Source organism: Lissotriton helveticus, chromosome 1_2 (genome assembly GCF_964261635.1).
Source record: "Lissotriton helveticus chromosome 1_2, aLisHel1.1, whole genome shotgun sequence".
Lineage (NCBI taxonomy): Eukaryota > Metazoa > Chordata > Amphibia > Caudata > Salamandridae > Lissotriton > Lissotriton helveticus.
This window is the reverse complement of record NC_136058.1, coordinates 268,901,785-268,915,481: the sequence shown is the minus strand read 5'-3', so window position 1 is coordinate 268,915,481 and position 13,697 is coordinate 268,901,785. Positions and strand designations below refer to the sequence as shown.

General features: G+C 43.2%; 1 protein-coding gene across 4 annotated transcripts in view; it reads left to right on the top strand.

The window, feature by feature from the left end:
* Window positions 1-13,697, top strand: part of MAST2 (microtubule associated serine/threonine kinase 2) — a 1,587,681-nt gene that overhangs the window by 1,547,058 nt on the left and 26,926 nt on the right. For all 4 annotated transcript variants that reach the window (XM_078671709.1, XM_078671708.1, XM_078671710.1 and 1 more), the window contains 3 exons: window positions 3,535-3,657; window positions 6,456-6,592; window positions 7,384-7,571. In XM_078671709.1, coding sequence (XP_078527835.1) covers window positions 3,535-3,657; window positions 6,456-6,592; window positions 7,384-7,571 — 448 coding nt within the window. The remainder of the gene's footprint in view (window positions 1-3,534; window positions 3,658-6,455; window positions 6,593-7,383; window positions 7,572-13,697) is intronic.

Below are 13,697 nucleotides of genomic sequence, written 5' to 3'. Positions count from 1 at the left end.
CAGGAAGTAGCCCTAGGTAACATGGTATCAGGTCACTTCACGCTGCCTTGTGGAGTCCCCCAGGGCTCATCTCTTAGCCCTATGCTTTTTAACCTTCATGTCACCCCTCTTGGCAGCCTAGTTAGAAACTACGGCTTTACCCTGGTGTCGTATGCTGACGACACTCAGATCATCGTCTTGGTAAGCAGTCCAGCTAGTCAGACAGCAACCCAGTTTCACAATTGTATGAGCCACATAGACAACTGGATGTCGGACAATTGCCTGAAGTTGAAGTCAGCCAAAACTGAAGTTCTGCTGCTGGGGAACAACACAGCTTTTTGGACAGATAGCTGGTGGCCAGCTCAACTTGAGCTCAAACCTGTGCTCAAAGCCAAATATCTTGGTGTCATTTTTGACACCACGTTGTCCTTTGAGGCACAAATTAATTCAGCCGCCTCAGCATGCTTCTTCATCTTGAGAATGCTGAAGAAAATTGTCCCAGCAATTCCCATGGACCTAAGGAAGACTCTAGTAACAGTGCTGATATCTTCAAGACTGGACTACTGTAATGTCCTCTACTCCAGTGCCCCAAGGCGAAGCATTAATAAACTTCAGAAGATACAGAATGCTGTAGCAAGAGTACTGCTTGGCATGTCTAAATTCGACTAAGTTTCTACGTCCTTAGCCCGACTCCACTGGCTACCCGTAGCTAAGAGGTTTTAATTTAATTCTCTTTGCATCGCATTTAAATCCCTCAACAATAGGGGGGGCCAACACATCTGACTAAATTCTTAAAACCCTATACACCTGCCAGAGCCCTCAGATCCACCCACCTAAGAAATGTATTGGCTCCTAGAGTCAACAGAGCTAGATGGGGAGGTAAAAGCTTCATGGCTACAACGGCTAGCCTTTGGAATTCTCTACCCACTATGCTGAATAAAGAGCCCAGTCTCCTCAAATTTAGGAAAGGCCTAAAAACGTGGCTTTTCTCAGCTTAACTGTACCGCAAGGCCCGCTCTGACTAATTGACACCAAAGGCAGCGCCTAGACCCCTCAGGGTATTTGTCGCGCTTTATAAATTCTTCATCATCATCGTGTCACCTGAAAACCAAAGTGGCCCATATACCATAGAGGCACAGGTGAGGAGATTCACCTGGTGGTTGAACGATAATGAAAATCATGTTGATAGACAAGAGAAGATTCAGATATGGAGACACTAATCTTTTTTCTTTCTGAGCCTCTGGCCAGAATCTCTGGCCGGAAAACAAGATTTTATAGCCATCAAAATACCTATGTCAGTGAGAGCTGCCAATAAAATTGAAAATGACCCATCTAAAAAATATATAATTTTAGTTATTTTGATGCCTCTGCTACTTTTCTGCTTAGTCTGGATATGCAAACGTCAACAGGTGGGGTGTGTGCCTTGCAGTTATGCCACTACTGCTTGCGGGGTTCAATGTCACACTATAGCCTGTTGTCATGGAGTTTGGTGCCTTGTCTCCAGGAGAAGGGGATGTTTATTTATCTTTTCTTCCCTTATTTGGTGTGGTTTTCTTCTCTGCGCTACTTCTTCCCTTTTGAGCCACTGGGATATTACAGTGAAGTTATGCGTCTTTGATATGTTTTCATGAAAATACCAACGGTGGTATTTTTTGTTGTGTTAATGTATGCCTTTCGGGGGCTTTGTGTACATGAATGGGTTTTTGGTTTTGGAGTTTGTATGCTGCCTTAAGGTCTGGACGCCCTAGACTTCTATAATGAAGCCAATGAGTTAGGAGCTAATGCAAGTAAGACCAAAGTGTTAGTCTTTGGGCAACACGTACGAAAAACTCTTCTCAGATGGAAGCTGGGAAACCGGACGGTAGAAACAGTAAGAACCTATAATTATCTAGGGGCATGACTATGTGACAGAGCGAAAGCAATTGCACACCAGGCCAAAATGAAGGCCAAAACACAAGCGACCACATACGCACTATGCAAAAACAGGAGAAACTATGCAGCCCCACGACGATACCAATCAGGAGAGTAGTAAAATCTAAGTTGTTAGCGGTTGCAGGATACACTCAGCAAGCTTTCCCAAGGTAGATGGAGTCTGCACTGGAAAAAGCACAGTGCCTGGGCTACTAACATGTCTTTAAGTTACCAAAGTAGACAAGCAACCGTTTGACCCGGTTGGAGTCTGTGCTGGTCCAACAAAAGTATGAATGCCTGAGCAACCTTGCAAAATATTATTGCCAGATTCTCAAAGCACGCAGAGGATCTCTAAAAGAAAAACCTAAAGCAATTTTTGAAGGGAGATCGAACTCCTAGAACAGTTACATGCAAGTGGTAGTGTCCAACCTGCACTTCGCAATAGCCAATTGGTCGTTAAAAGAAGTGAGTTACTTGCCAATAAAGAAAGCTCTAAACAAACACGTTTTTCAGCACTCGAGAGAGGAAGACATAACAAGATTCAAGGAAAAGGGAGAATTACCAGGCCTGACTTCCTTCTATCAAGCAAACATCCCAAAGCCATATTGGAATAGTCACTGGGCAAGAAATGCCTGCAAGACATCCAGTAGGCCAGGATAGTACAACTTCCAATCAAGGACTTGAACCTAGGATGGAAATGCCTGCAGTAGATAATTACATGCCGGCTGTGCACATATAGAGCAGAGTCCCTGCCACACCTTGTATGTTGCTGCCCAGCTTTATTACAACAACGTTGGGCCTTCTTAAAGCCTATATTCCTACGGCATGAGGTTAGGACCTGTGCAGAGGCAATTTCATGGCTTTTCGCATGTTCCATGCCCGCTGACCTGGCCAAATTCAGAAGGTATATGAAAGTGGTCCGAATTGAACTGAATGAGACAACAGGCCCTGACAGCTGCTCGGAATCAGTAAAGAACAGAAACTCGGAACTTGGTGGTATCACCTAACAAATCAAAACAGGAAACAGTGAACACTTAAGACCTATTAAGTGAGAAGCCATCTACAGGTGCATCTTCAAGGCTATAGCCAGGGCAGTGTGAAGTCCAGGGATTGGATCTACCATCGGGGCTGCCCACTGTGGGGAGGGATAGATTTGCCACGGTAAATTCAAAGCACTTCATATACAGTCTTTTGATTAGCCGAGTGCACAAGGAGGTTTTATAAGGTAGATTCACTTTCACTCCTGGGTGGCAGTCGCAAGATAGATCGGAAATGCTGAAATACTGGCGCGTCTCATTACTTTTTTAAAATAGTATGTATACATAGATGAACATAATTGCAACGATTTTAGGTAATCATGCAATAATTGTTTTCATCCATACTTTCCTAAGCACTTTGTGCCACTAATTGGTTAATTAAGTAATTAAAATCGGAGTTACGTTTCAGGGATAGGTCATTCTAACATTTGCCAAAGCTTGCAGAAGATAGCCAAGTGATAAATGACTGTACATTTTTTAGAAAAAGGACAAAGCTTTGCTCCGTGGAGTTTTGCCGATTACCTGCAGGATGAATAGTTAAGAAGGGCGTAGATGCTCAAAAGCATGCTCAGTTGACACTTTTCTTTTTGCTTAATGTTTCTGTCAGCATGTGGAAGAGGGAGGCCCCGCTCACGAGGCCGGTCTGCGCGAAGGAGACTTGATCACCCATGTAAATGGAGAACCTGTCAACGGCTTGGTGCACACTGAGGTGGTGGAACTCATTCTTAAGGTATGTCTCGACTTTACTAGCCAAGGCCCTTAATTCAGTGCTGATGTTGCTCGCCAAACATCTTTGTTTTTCATCTGCACGGGGCATGGGGAGGCTAGGCTAGGCTTGGCCAACTTCAGGCTTAGCAAGCGATACATCTGGAATCTGTAACTTTCTTCTACTGTGATGTCTGTGGCTATTGTTTACTTTATGAGCATGAAAGACTGAATTTACCTGTCTTGCTTTTTCCTAATACTTTCACTTTTGATCATTTTTGCAAATGCTCAGTGTTTGTATAGTGTCAAAAATGTTCCCCCTGGTAAAGGTGATGCAGCATCTTTAATCAGATTGACGAAATGATTAATTGAATTTCTTATTTTGCTGTGTATGCTCAATTGTATCTTTATATCACATAAAGGCATTTTTTAAAATTCTGATCTGTGAATGTCTTTTCTTTTTTTTTTACTCATCTTGTCCTCATTTTTTATTCTTTAATGTTAGTCACTGAGAAGTTCAGCAAGTGTAAGGATTCTGTAGTTGTAAAAATTGCATTTAGGTTATGGTGTGTCTTGGTACTTTTGTATTTAAATGTTAAGGCAGTATTAGTATATATTGTATTGCAATTGCTTTTATATAACGCTTACTACGCTTGACGAGGCGGTGAACCACTTTTTTGCGCGTAGCACGGTACTCCGGAACCCAAAAGGGATTAGTGGTGAATTAGTATAGGGAAGTTTGAATTAATTTGAGTGGTTGACATGTAAGTCTGTTAGTTAGATTAAAAAAGATAATGGAGGGATAGAGGAGGGAAGCGTCTAGAAAGTGTTTATTTGTAGATTATGGCAGTAGGAGGAGTTTACAACTATGTACAACTATGAAGTTAAATAGTACAGGAACTTGTAAAATATTTAACTTCTTGCCATTGCTTGGATAGAGATAAGCATTAAACACAGAAGACGAAGCAGAAGGAAATAAATAAAAGAATAAAGACCTCACCCACACAAACAATATACTAGTTTACACCTGGACTAGTGAAATGGACCCTTTAATTCATTAGAACTGTCCATATTCGAATTTTGCAATTAAGTCATTTCCAAGTACATAAGTCCCTCATCCTTCAAGTAAACCAGACCCACTCACTATTTGTAGCTCAAGCTGCTCTCTTACTATCTGCCAGAGGATGATCATTGTGCACTGTAAATGAAGTGCTTTAAATACTTTATTTTATGTTAAAGAGCAAACAAAAAGTGTTCAAGGACATTGTAGCCATATAATTCCTAATGATTCTGTGGTGCTCCCAAGAGGTTTTATAATCAGTGGTTCATAGGAGTTTTTATCCCGGTTAGGCTCAAATTTCCTCCCTGGATGTAAGAGTTCACACTTTCTTGTTAATGATTCACTTGGATCTGAGTATAAAAGTTGTGCTTACACTTTAAGCATCGTCCCGGAAAGATTCAAGTGAATGAATGAATGAATTGGCACTTGTAGAGCGCACAGCTACCAGAAGGCCTTCCAGCGTTTAGGAACAGGGCCTACACAGCTGATCAGCTTTAGCGACCGGGAACAAGAACGTTTTCACCTGTCTGCGGAAGGATATATAATCGTCTTCCAAACAAATACAATTTGGAAGTGCATTCCAGCTCTTGGAGGCGATGTAGGAGATTCCTCTTCCCTCACTCCTGGACCTATATATTCTAGGGACTACTGCCATGCATTTATTTCCAGAGCGCAAGGCTGTACTGGGACGGTATAGCGAGATGGAGTTAGGATAGGTGGACCCTTGGAGTAAAGAATCTTGTGGACAGTAAAAACGGATTTAAACTGGATCCTCTCCGTGACTGGAAGCCAGTGTAGAGAGGCTATTGCAGCTCGCGCAGATTCTCTGTGGGGGATCTGCAAGAGGAGTGAAGCTGCACAGTCTGAAGCTTTTTTATCGTTGAACGCGGGGCGCCTAGATAAAGGGCATTTGCATAATGTAGACGAGAGAGAATTAAGGCTTGAACCAGCAATTTCCTACCATTAAACAGCAGCAGGGGAAGGATTTTCCTAACCATCTTAAGTATTCCGTAACAGGTTCCTGCTACATTCCGGGATTGCTCCTTCATGTCTAGCTTATGATTAAGCCAGACTCCAAGACGTTTTATTTGTTCTTTTGGAGGGGGCATGCTGTCCAGGCATTTGGCCATAGAGAGCTAGAAAATCCCAGAAATGAAGACAATGTGACTTTTGTCAGGGAGCTGCCAGTAAGCCTTCACACCCTCCTTTGTTTCCTTCTCTGGTCAGGCTTAAATAATAATAGTGGGAATACGTCCCTCCTCTTCTTCCTGAACTAGTACCTGATTGGACCTGGTTGTGTGAAGGGAACACAGTGCGGCTGCGTTCCTTTTCACATGGTCTGAAAACTAGGAGTGATCTGTGTAGCTCCTCTTTAAGCTAACAGTCCGTCTTGCGGTATCAGATCTTTCACCACCTTTCTCACTGAATCTGGTCTTATGACACCCTTCCTACTGCCTGGGAAGTGTACTTCTTTGGGCCTGGGGATTATTTCAGACTTAGTCACTTAGGTCATACTTACTATGGTTGGGAGTCGAGATCCTTTAAGTACATATCTGCAAGGCTGTAAAGTCAACCCTGCTGTAATACAACATGTTTTTGAAAAGATGGCTTCCCACAAAATCCATTGGGTCCCTTCTTACTTTGCATATTTTTATCCCTTAATTTACCATAAAACAGTGGCACTTAAGATCCCTCACATAGCAAAAAATGCTGTTAGCCAGTGTCTTAAGTAATGAACCACGTTTCTTTTCTGTATTTGACAGAGTGGAAATAAGGTGTCCATCTCCACCACTCCCTTCGAGAACACCTCCATCAAGGTTGGGCCAGCACGTAAATCAGGGCACAAGTCAAAGATGGCTCGCCGTAACAAGAAGACCAAAACCAAAGATGGGCCTGAAAGGTGAGTTCTTGGCCTCCTTTGAGCCCCAAGTACTGAAAATGTTTACCCTGTCCGTTGTGCTTGTGGCGCATTCTGTAGGCTGAGAGCAAACCTTACACATGGCGACATGCAAATATTTGAACTAAAACTAGAATCTAAATAATTTTACAGGTAATAAACCTTCCTCTTAGAATGTGCTATTCCACAAGGGAAATATATTGGTCAAGTTTTGGTGTAGACCTTTAACCTTGTTCCACATCCTATGTAGGGAAGTCTGTCTCTGATTATATATCTGGTTATATTTTGAGACAGATGTAAAGTTGTAATATGTAACATAGTTAACAAAAGTGTTCCCCAAAGTGTTTATATGAAATTGGTGAATAGAAATAACTGTTTTACATTCTGGTATATTCGTAAATTGAGGTTTCTCCTCATCAGGCTGCCTTTATTTTGAATCTGTTCAAATTCAGCAGGTCTATTTGTCTTCACAAGCATTGCTGTTCATGCTATGCATATTCTAAATTCTCAGTTTATTTGGATTTTCACAAGCAGTTTAATTATGTATAAAGGACCATTCTGAAACTACAGTTTGATAGCTGATCCTTATAGTTTTGGGTTACCACTAGTTGACTTCTCTGTATGAATTCCTGTTTGGCACAGCTCCTTGACGCTCAGCTGCTTATTAGGCTGGCTAAACTACCTTGAATATGTGCAAACAGCAGACACAAAATGGTTATTCACAATTGTTTGCGCCATCCCAGTACATCGTTGCAGTGTTTAATATGCAGTCCTTCTTTTCTTCTGTTTTACAGTAAGAAAAAGACCTCTCTGTTCAGGAAGATCACCAAACAGGCCTCGTTGCTGCACACCAGCCGCAGCCTCACCTCTCTGAACCGCTCCCTGTCTTCAGGAGAAAGCGTGCCTGGATCACCCACTCACAACCTCTCCCCGCGTTCACCCACTCAGAGTTACAGGTCCACTCCTGACTCTGCACACTCTGGTAAGGAAAGAACATGTTACATATATTGGGAGTTGTTAATTAAGATGCTCCACTTATTTGAGAAATTAGTTAGGCACCACTTGTATGTTTTATTCTCCTGTACTGGACCAGATAATCATTGGGGTTATCTGGGAAAGTATATTGTTTGGGCAGTGTCTTGTTTCTGCCTTCCACATTACTGTATAGAATGTATTTTGTTGTCTCAGTTCCATTGTGCTCAGTGAAAGTTGTAGTCATGAAATGGGGATCCACTTTTATCTCTGAGTGAGTCAAAGATGTATGCTTCCTGGGTTCAGAGAGAATTGAGATAGTTACCATAGGTGTTGCAAGGTACAAGAGAATACAGGAGTTGAGCGTTTTGTGGGAACTCTTTTATGTTACCAGAAAAATTGATTCACATCTGTAAAACCCAATCAATGTCTGTGGATCTAATGAGTGTGCTGTTAGATTATTAGTGAGACGAAAAAGGTCCCCAACTTGATTTTGCATGAAATCACATTGTTAAATTATTCCCATCATGAAGCTTGGAATACCTGGTAACATTGTTAGTAGCAAATGGAATAAACATACCTACATGGCAGCACATTGCTTATATGTATGTTGTAATTGTGTTGCGCAAACCTAACCAAACAGCAGTGAAACCATGTACGGTAAAGGACAAGGGTACAACAAGATTATTGAAGGGGAACTGTTCTTTAAGAGCGAAGGTTGAAGGTGAACTGTTACTTAGACGTGATGCCAGGAGGGCATTGTCTGTGATTTGTAATGTAGCTCTCTCATATTGCAGCATGATGTGAATTTGGATTGGTAGTCATATAGGAGATGGTTGGCACTCATTTAGACTGCTTTTTAAATGAATTTGCCGATGAAGGTTTGGTGTTAGCTGGCAAGATCATCATGTTTTCATGTGGGTTTCTTCAGGATTTAGAGGATCTTGCTTTTTGTGAGTTCTTGGAAAGATACCTTTTGAGACCAATGCCTTGCTAGTGGTGGGTATGCGGGCGATAGCTTCTCTGAAGACAACTTTTATGATGCAAGAAGATAAAACATCATGTTTTCAAGAGGTGACTTTGAGGGATTTGAGAGTTTCCAAAACATTTGCAAAGCACAGGAGTTTGAAGGATGGCCACTTTGATATACAGCACTGGGTGTTAGTAGAGGGGTGGGTGTTAGGGGTGGGCTAGACCTTCTATTTATTGTCTGTGTGCTGTCGGATTGTGTTTTTTCCACTGATGAAGAGGTTAGTGGCATTGCACGTGTGTGCAGGATTGGAGAGTCAGGCAGGGGGTAATTGTATTTCTTGACTGTCTAAAACAACATTCTTCTTTTGGCCGCTTAAATTGGCTTCATTTATCATTATTTATTCAGTAGCAAGTGCACCTCATGGTAAGATGCCCAAAAGTCTGCCTGTCAGGTGAACGTGCTCTGAATCCGACAGATGCCAACGCTAGATTATTGATAATTACAGACCCTTTATTTTCCAGTATTGGATATTTCATATATTTGCAAGCTGATAGTTATAGACACAGTAGATGAAAAGTGGGAAACACTGATCTTAATTAGGCAGGATCTGAAGCACAGCCTGAACAACTGTGGATTTGTTTTATTTATCATATGTCAAGGCAATAGTGTTTGGTGAAGATGGAACAGATTTTTCAAGTAGATGCCCTACAGATATCTTGCAACAGAATACCTGCATATTGGGCTGCCTTCTACACAAACAACTTACTGAAAATGTGCATCTCACTTGGTTGAGTGGACACATGTATTTTGCTTGGGAAAAAGTTATACAGGCTGATATCCATCTGGCTATGTCCTTTTTTTTGAAAGTCTTGATTTTTTAGACAGGCCAAAGTCAGCAATTACCTCACCTAAAGAATGGAGGTCCTTGGTTCTATAGATGTAGAATTTGAAGTAACATTGGACATCAAGTAAATCAAAAACTCACTCATTGGAAGTGGGTGGATACGGAAATTCTGTTGGATTTATTAAAGGATTGCGACCACTGTCCGGCTGGACAAGTCACTCTAATACAGGTTCCATTGTGTCTGTATTTATCAAGAGACTTATTTAATGTTGCATGGGACCACTGTTGTTCTCACAATCATTGCTCCCCGAGGTCCTGTGCTGACGAATTACAATTCTCGCTCCGGTGCCTACTCGACTCACGGGGTCACACTCTGCGACTCTGGGCAATAGCTTGCTTAATCTCCACTACGGCCCCTCGCGGCGGGATGCCTGGCTTTCACCTTGTGGATACCCTGCCGGGGTATCTCACAGGGGAATACCAGGACGGGTTCCCTAAGCAAGCGCCTTGATACCTTCGGGTGATACGTGCGCTATATAAGTCGCAATACATTTACATTTACATTTACGATATTGGGGTTCCTTGTTGTTTATAAACATGGATACGGAAAAAAGACACAGGCTTGTTGTGCTGAAAGTGATGTATGTGAATTAATGGAAAAATGATAACTGAGAAACCACATTGGAGGAATCCCAATCATGGAAAACTAATTTTGAGGAAATACAAATGCATCAAAAATGAAAGGAAACATTTTAAACAAAAAATAATTGTAAGGAAAAATCCAAAATTACATTAAACGTGGGTGGAGCCCGCCTAGACAACAACGCACTCAACATCAGAGAGCTCTTTAGCATTGTGAAGGAACTCTCCAACCCCAGCTCCAACAACGATGACATCCCACCCTCGCTGCACCTGTGCGACTCCCTTGCCACCTTCTTCCATTGCAAGATCGCAGACATCCACAACAGCTTCAACGCCACGACAACCCCAACAACCATCGAGCCCTCCACGACCACCACCTGCACCAACCGCCTGCTCTCCTGGACCAACATAAACGACGACGACACCATCACAGCCATGAACACCATTCACTCCGGATCTCCGACAGACCCATGCCCACACCACATCTTCAACAAAGCCAGCACCACCATCGCACTCCGGAAAGCCATCATTCTCTTCCAGGGGATCCTCATCAATAGTCATAAGCACTGAATATTCCCGCCCATGTGCGGGACCCTGGAAACAATATAAAAATTATATATGTAAAAAACACATATATCTCTCTCCAAATATATGTAAATACATATATCATTTTTCTCACACCAATGCAGCTCTAAAACCAAGGCTAGACAATGTAAACACTTGTATATGTACAGCAATTAGAAAGGAAATAAAAAACACATTAGGTCAAATAGTCCTTGAACTTTGTGTTTTAATGAGTAAAAGCACTCGTAAATCTTGAAAATTGCTCATAAAAGACATTGTCAGCCATAGGCTGCATTGAAAAGTGAATAACTCAGAAACTGAAAGCATTTTCAGTTACAACTGGCACCGTGCCTTTAAGGTAGCCATGACCCCAGGCTTCCCATCATGCCTTAGGGGTGACAGTTAGGTCAGTTCTTCTTTGCATAACCCTGAAGTCAGGGCTAAACCACAAGTCAGAGACGTACATCTCTCAATTACCTGGGGAGGCGGGTGGGTGTGCTTATGACTTTGATGAGGATACCCCTGGAAGAGAACTAGGATTACAGGTAAGTAACTTATCCTTCTCTTCCAGGGGATCCTCATCAATAGTCATAAGCACTGAATAGAATAGCAAGCCCATCAACCACCTGCAGGTAAATGAGAAGTACATGACCCAACTTAAAAAGACCAATCATAACAGCCCAACTTAGCTGTTAAACAGATTCCGCAAGGAGGCCTGGCCTACCTGGGTATCTGCTCTCGTGTCAGAATCAAGACAGTAATATCTGGTAAATGTATGGACGGACCGCCAGGTCGCCACCTTACAGATCTCAGACATGGGTACATTATTGAGGAATGCCGCAGTCGCAGCTCTCCCTCTATTGGAATGCGCTTTGGGAGAAAACCCCAGGGGCTTCTGCGCTAGCTGGTAAGCAAGTTTAATACATGAAACGATCCATCTAGAAATAGAACGTTTCGAGGCAGCATGACCTGTCCTGATCGATCCATAGTTAACAAAGAGATTATCAGAATGACGAATACCCTTAGACCTATCTAGATAGAATTTTAAAACTCTTTTCAGGTCTAGAGAATGCAGAGCCTCCTCAGCTGGAGTAGAGGGTTTGGGAAAGAAAGTGGGCAGAGAAATGTCCTGATTTACATGAAAATCTGACACCACTTTAGGAAGAAAAGATGGAGGCGTCCGTAGCACTACTCTGAGCCCCGTATAGGGCTCAGAGGAACAGAGAGCTTGAATCTCGCTCACCCTGCGAGCTGACGTGATTGCCACCAAAAAAGCTGCCTTCCATGAAAGATGTTGTAAAGTAGCTCTATGAATGGGTTCGAAAGGAGGACCCATTAGCTTTGATAGCACCAGGTTCAACTCCCAGGGAGGGGAAGGAGGACGCACTGGAGGGTAAACTTTTTTCAACCCTTGCAGGAAGTCCTTGACTGATGGTAACTGGAAAAACGAGGTTTGAGAAGGGGACCACCTATAAGCTGTTATAGCAGCTAGGTGCACCTTGATGGAATTAAACTTTAAACCTGCTTTAGCCAGATATAACAAATAAGGAAGAACTGCTTCTTCCTGACATTGAACTGGATTATGATTATTCTGTATACACCACATATAGAATCGCTCCCACTTGCATGCATAAGAATGTCTTGTGGAGGGCCGCCTTGCCTCCTTTAGGATGAACATGCATACCCCTGGAAGAGAACTAGGATTACAGGTAAGTAACTTATCCACATCTTCTTCGAGACAGCATCCTTCCCGGAGAGCGGGAAGCACGCCGAGATCAACGCCCTACTCAAAAAACCCAAGGCCGACCTCAAGATCTTCTGGCCCATCTCCCTGCTCCCGTTGCCGGCGAAGGTCATCGAGAAGACCGTCAACAAGCAACTGACCTGCAACCTCGAGGAGAACAGCATCCTGGACCCGTACCAGTCCGGGTTCTGCAGCAACCACAGCACCGAAACTGCCCTCATCGCCGCGACCGATGACATCAGGGCCCTGCTAGACAATGGAGAAACCACTGCCCTCATCCTCCTGGACCTGTCAGCCACCTTCGACACTGTCTGCCACCGCACCCTACGGACACTCCTCCACGACACCAGGATCCAAGAGAAGGCCCTGGAATGGACCACCTCCTTCCTCTCCGGCAGAACCCAGAGCGTCCGCCTCCCCCCTTTCCGTTCCAAAGCCACCGAGATCATCTGCTGCGTACCCCAGGGCTCTTCCCTCAGCCCAACACTGTTTAACATCTACATGGCACCGTTGGCCCACGTCGCCCGACTGCATGACCTCAACATCATCTCCTACTCCGATGACAACCAGCTGATCCTCTCCTCAGCAAGGACCCTCTCACCGCCAAAACCAACCTCCACGAAGGAATGAAAGCCATCACCGAGTGGATGATGAACAACCGACTGAAACTAAACTCGGACAAGACGAAAGTCCTCTTGGCCTGGGATGATTCCTGGTGGCTGGCCGCACTGGGATCAGCCCCAACACCTACCGACCACGCACGCAATCTAGGGTTCATCCTCGACTCCACCCTCTCCATGTCTAAACAGTTCAACGCCGTCTCATCCTCCTGCTTCAACACCCTCCGCATGCTCTGCAAGATCTACAACGGTATTCAATGAAATTATTTTTTTATGAAATTATCTACAACCAGCTGAAAATGTGTGGAGAGCCTTAGGATGGTACACAAATGTCTTAAAAATGAAGACAATGTTATTTAATGGTAAAGGCTGCATCTCTCAGACTTGACTGTAAAATGTATGGGGCCAACATCAACATAGCTTTTCAAGAAAGATTTTTTAGTCCAGATTGAGGATGGCCTCAAACAGAATTAGTTTTAATAAAAACCTCTTGAAGGGACCCTTCATGAGTTCCTTAATAATATATTGGGGAAATAGCAACGTTTAGTTGTAAGTCTATCAAATCCTTGATACTGTTTCCAGGTAATTTCTCAAATAATTGTTTTTAACACCTGTCTTAGCAAACAATAACTGGTATGGGGAGTGTTGGTGAGGTTGCATGGATAACACAACCTGACAGTCCTCTAGTCGCAGATTCCTTACCTTAGAATCCTCCCCATGCATCAGACTGGATCCTGAAATTTTTCGTG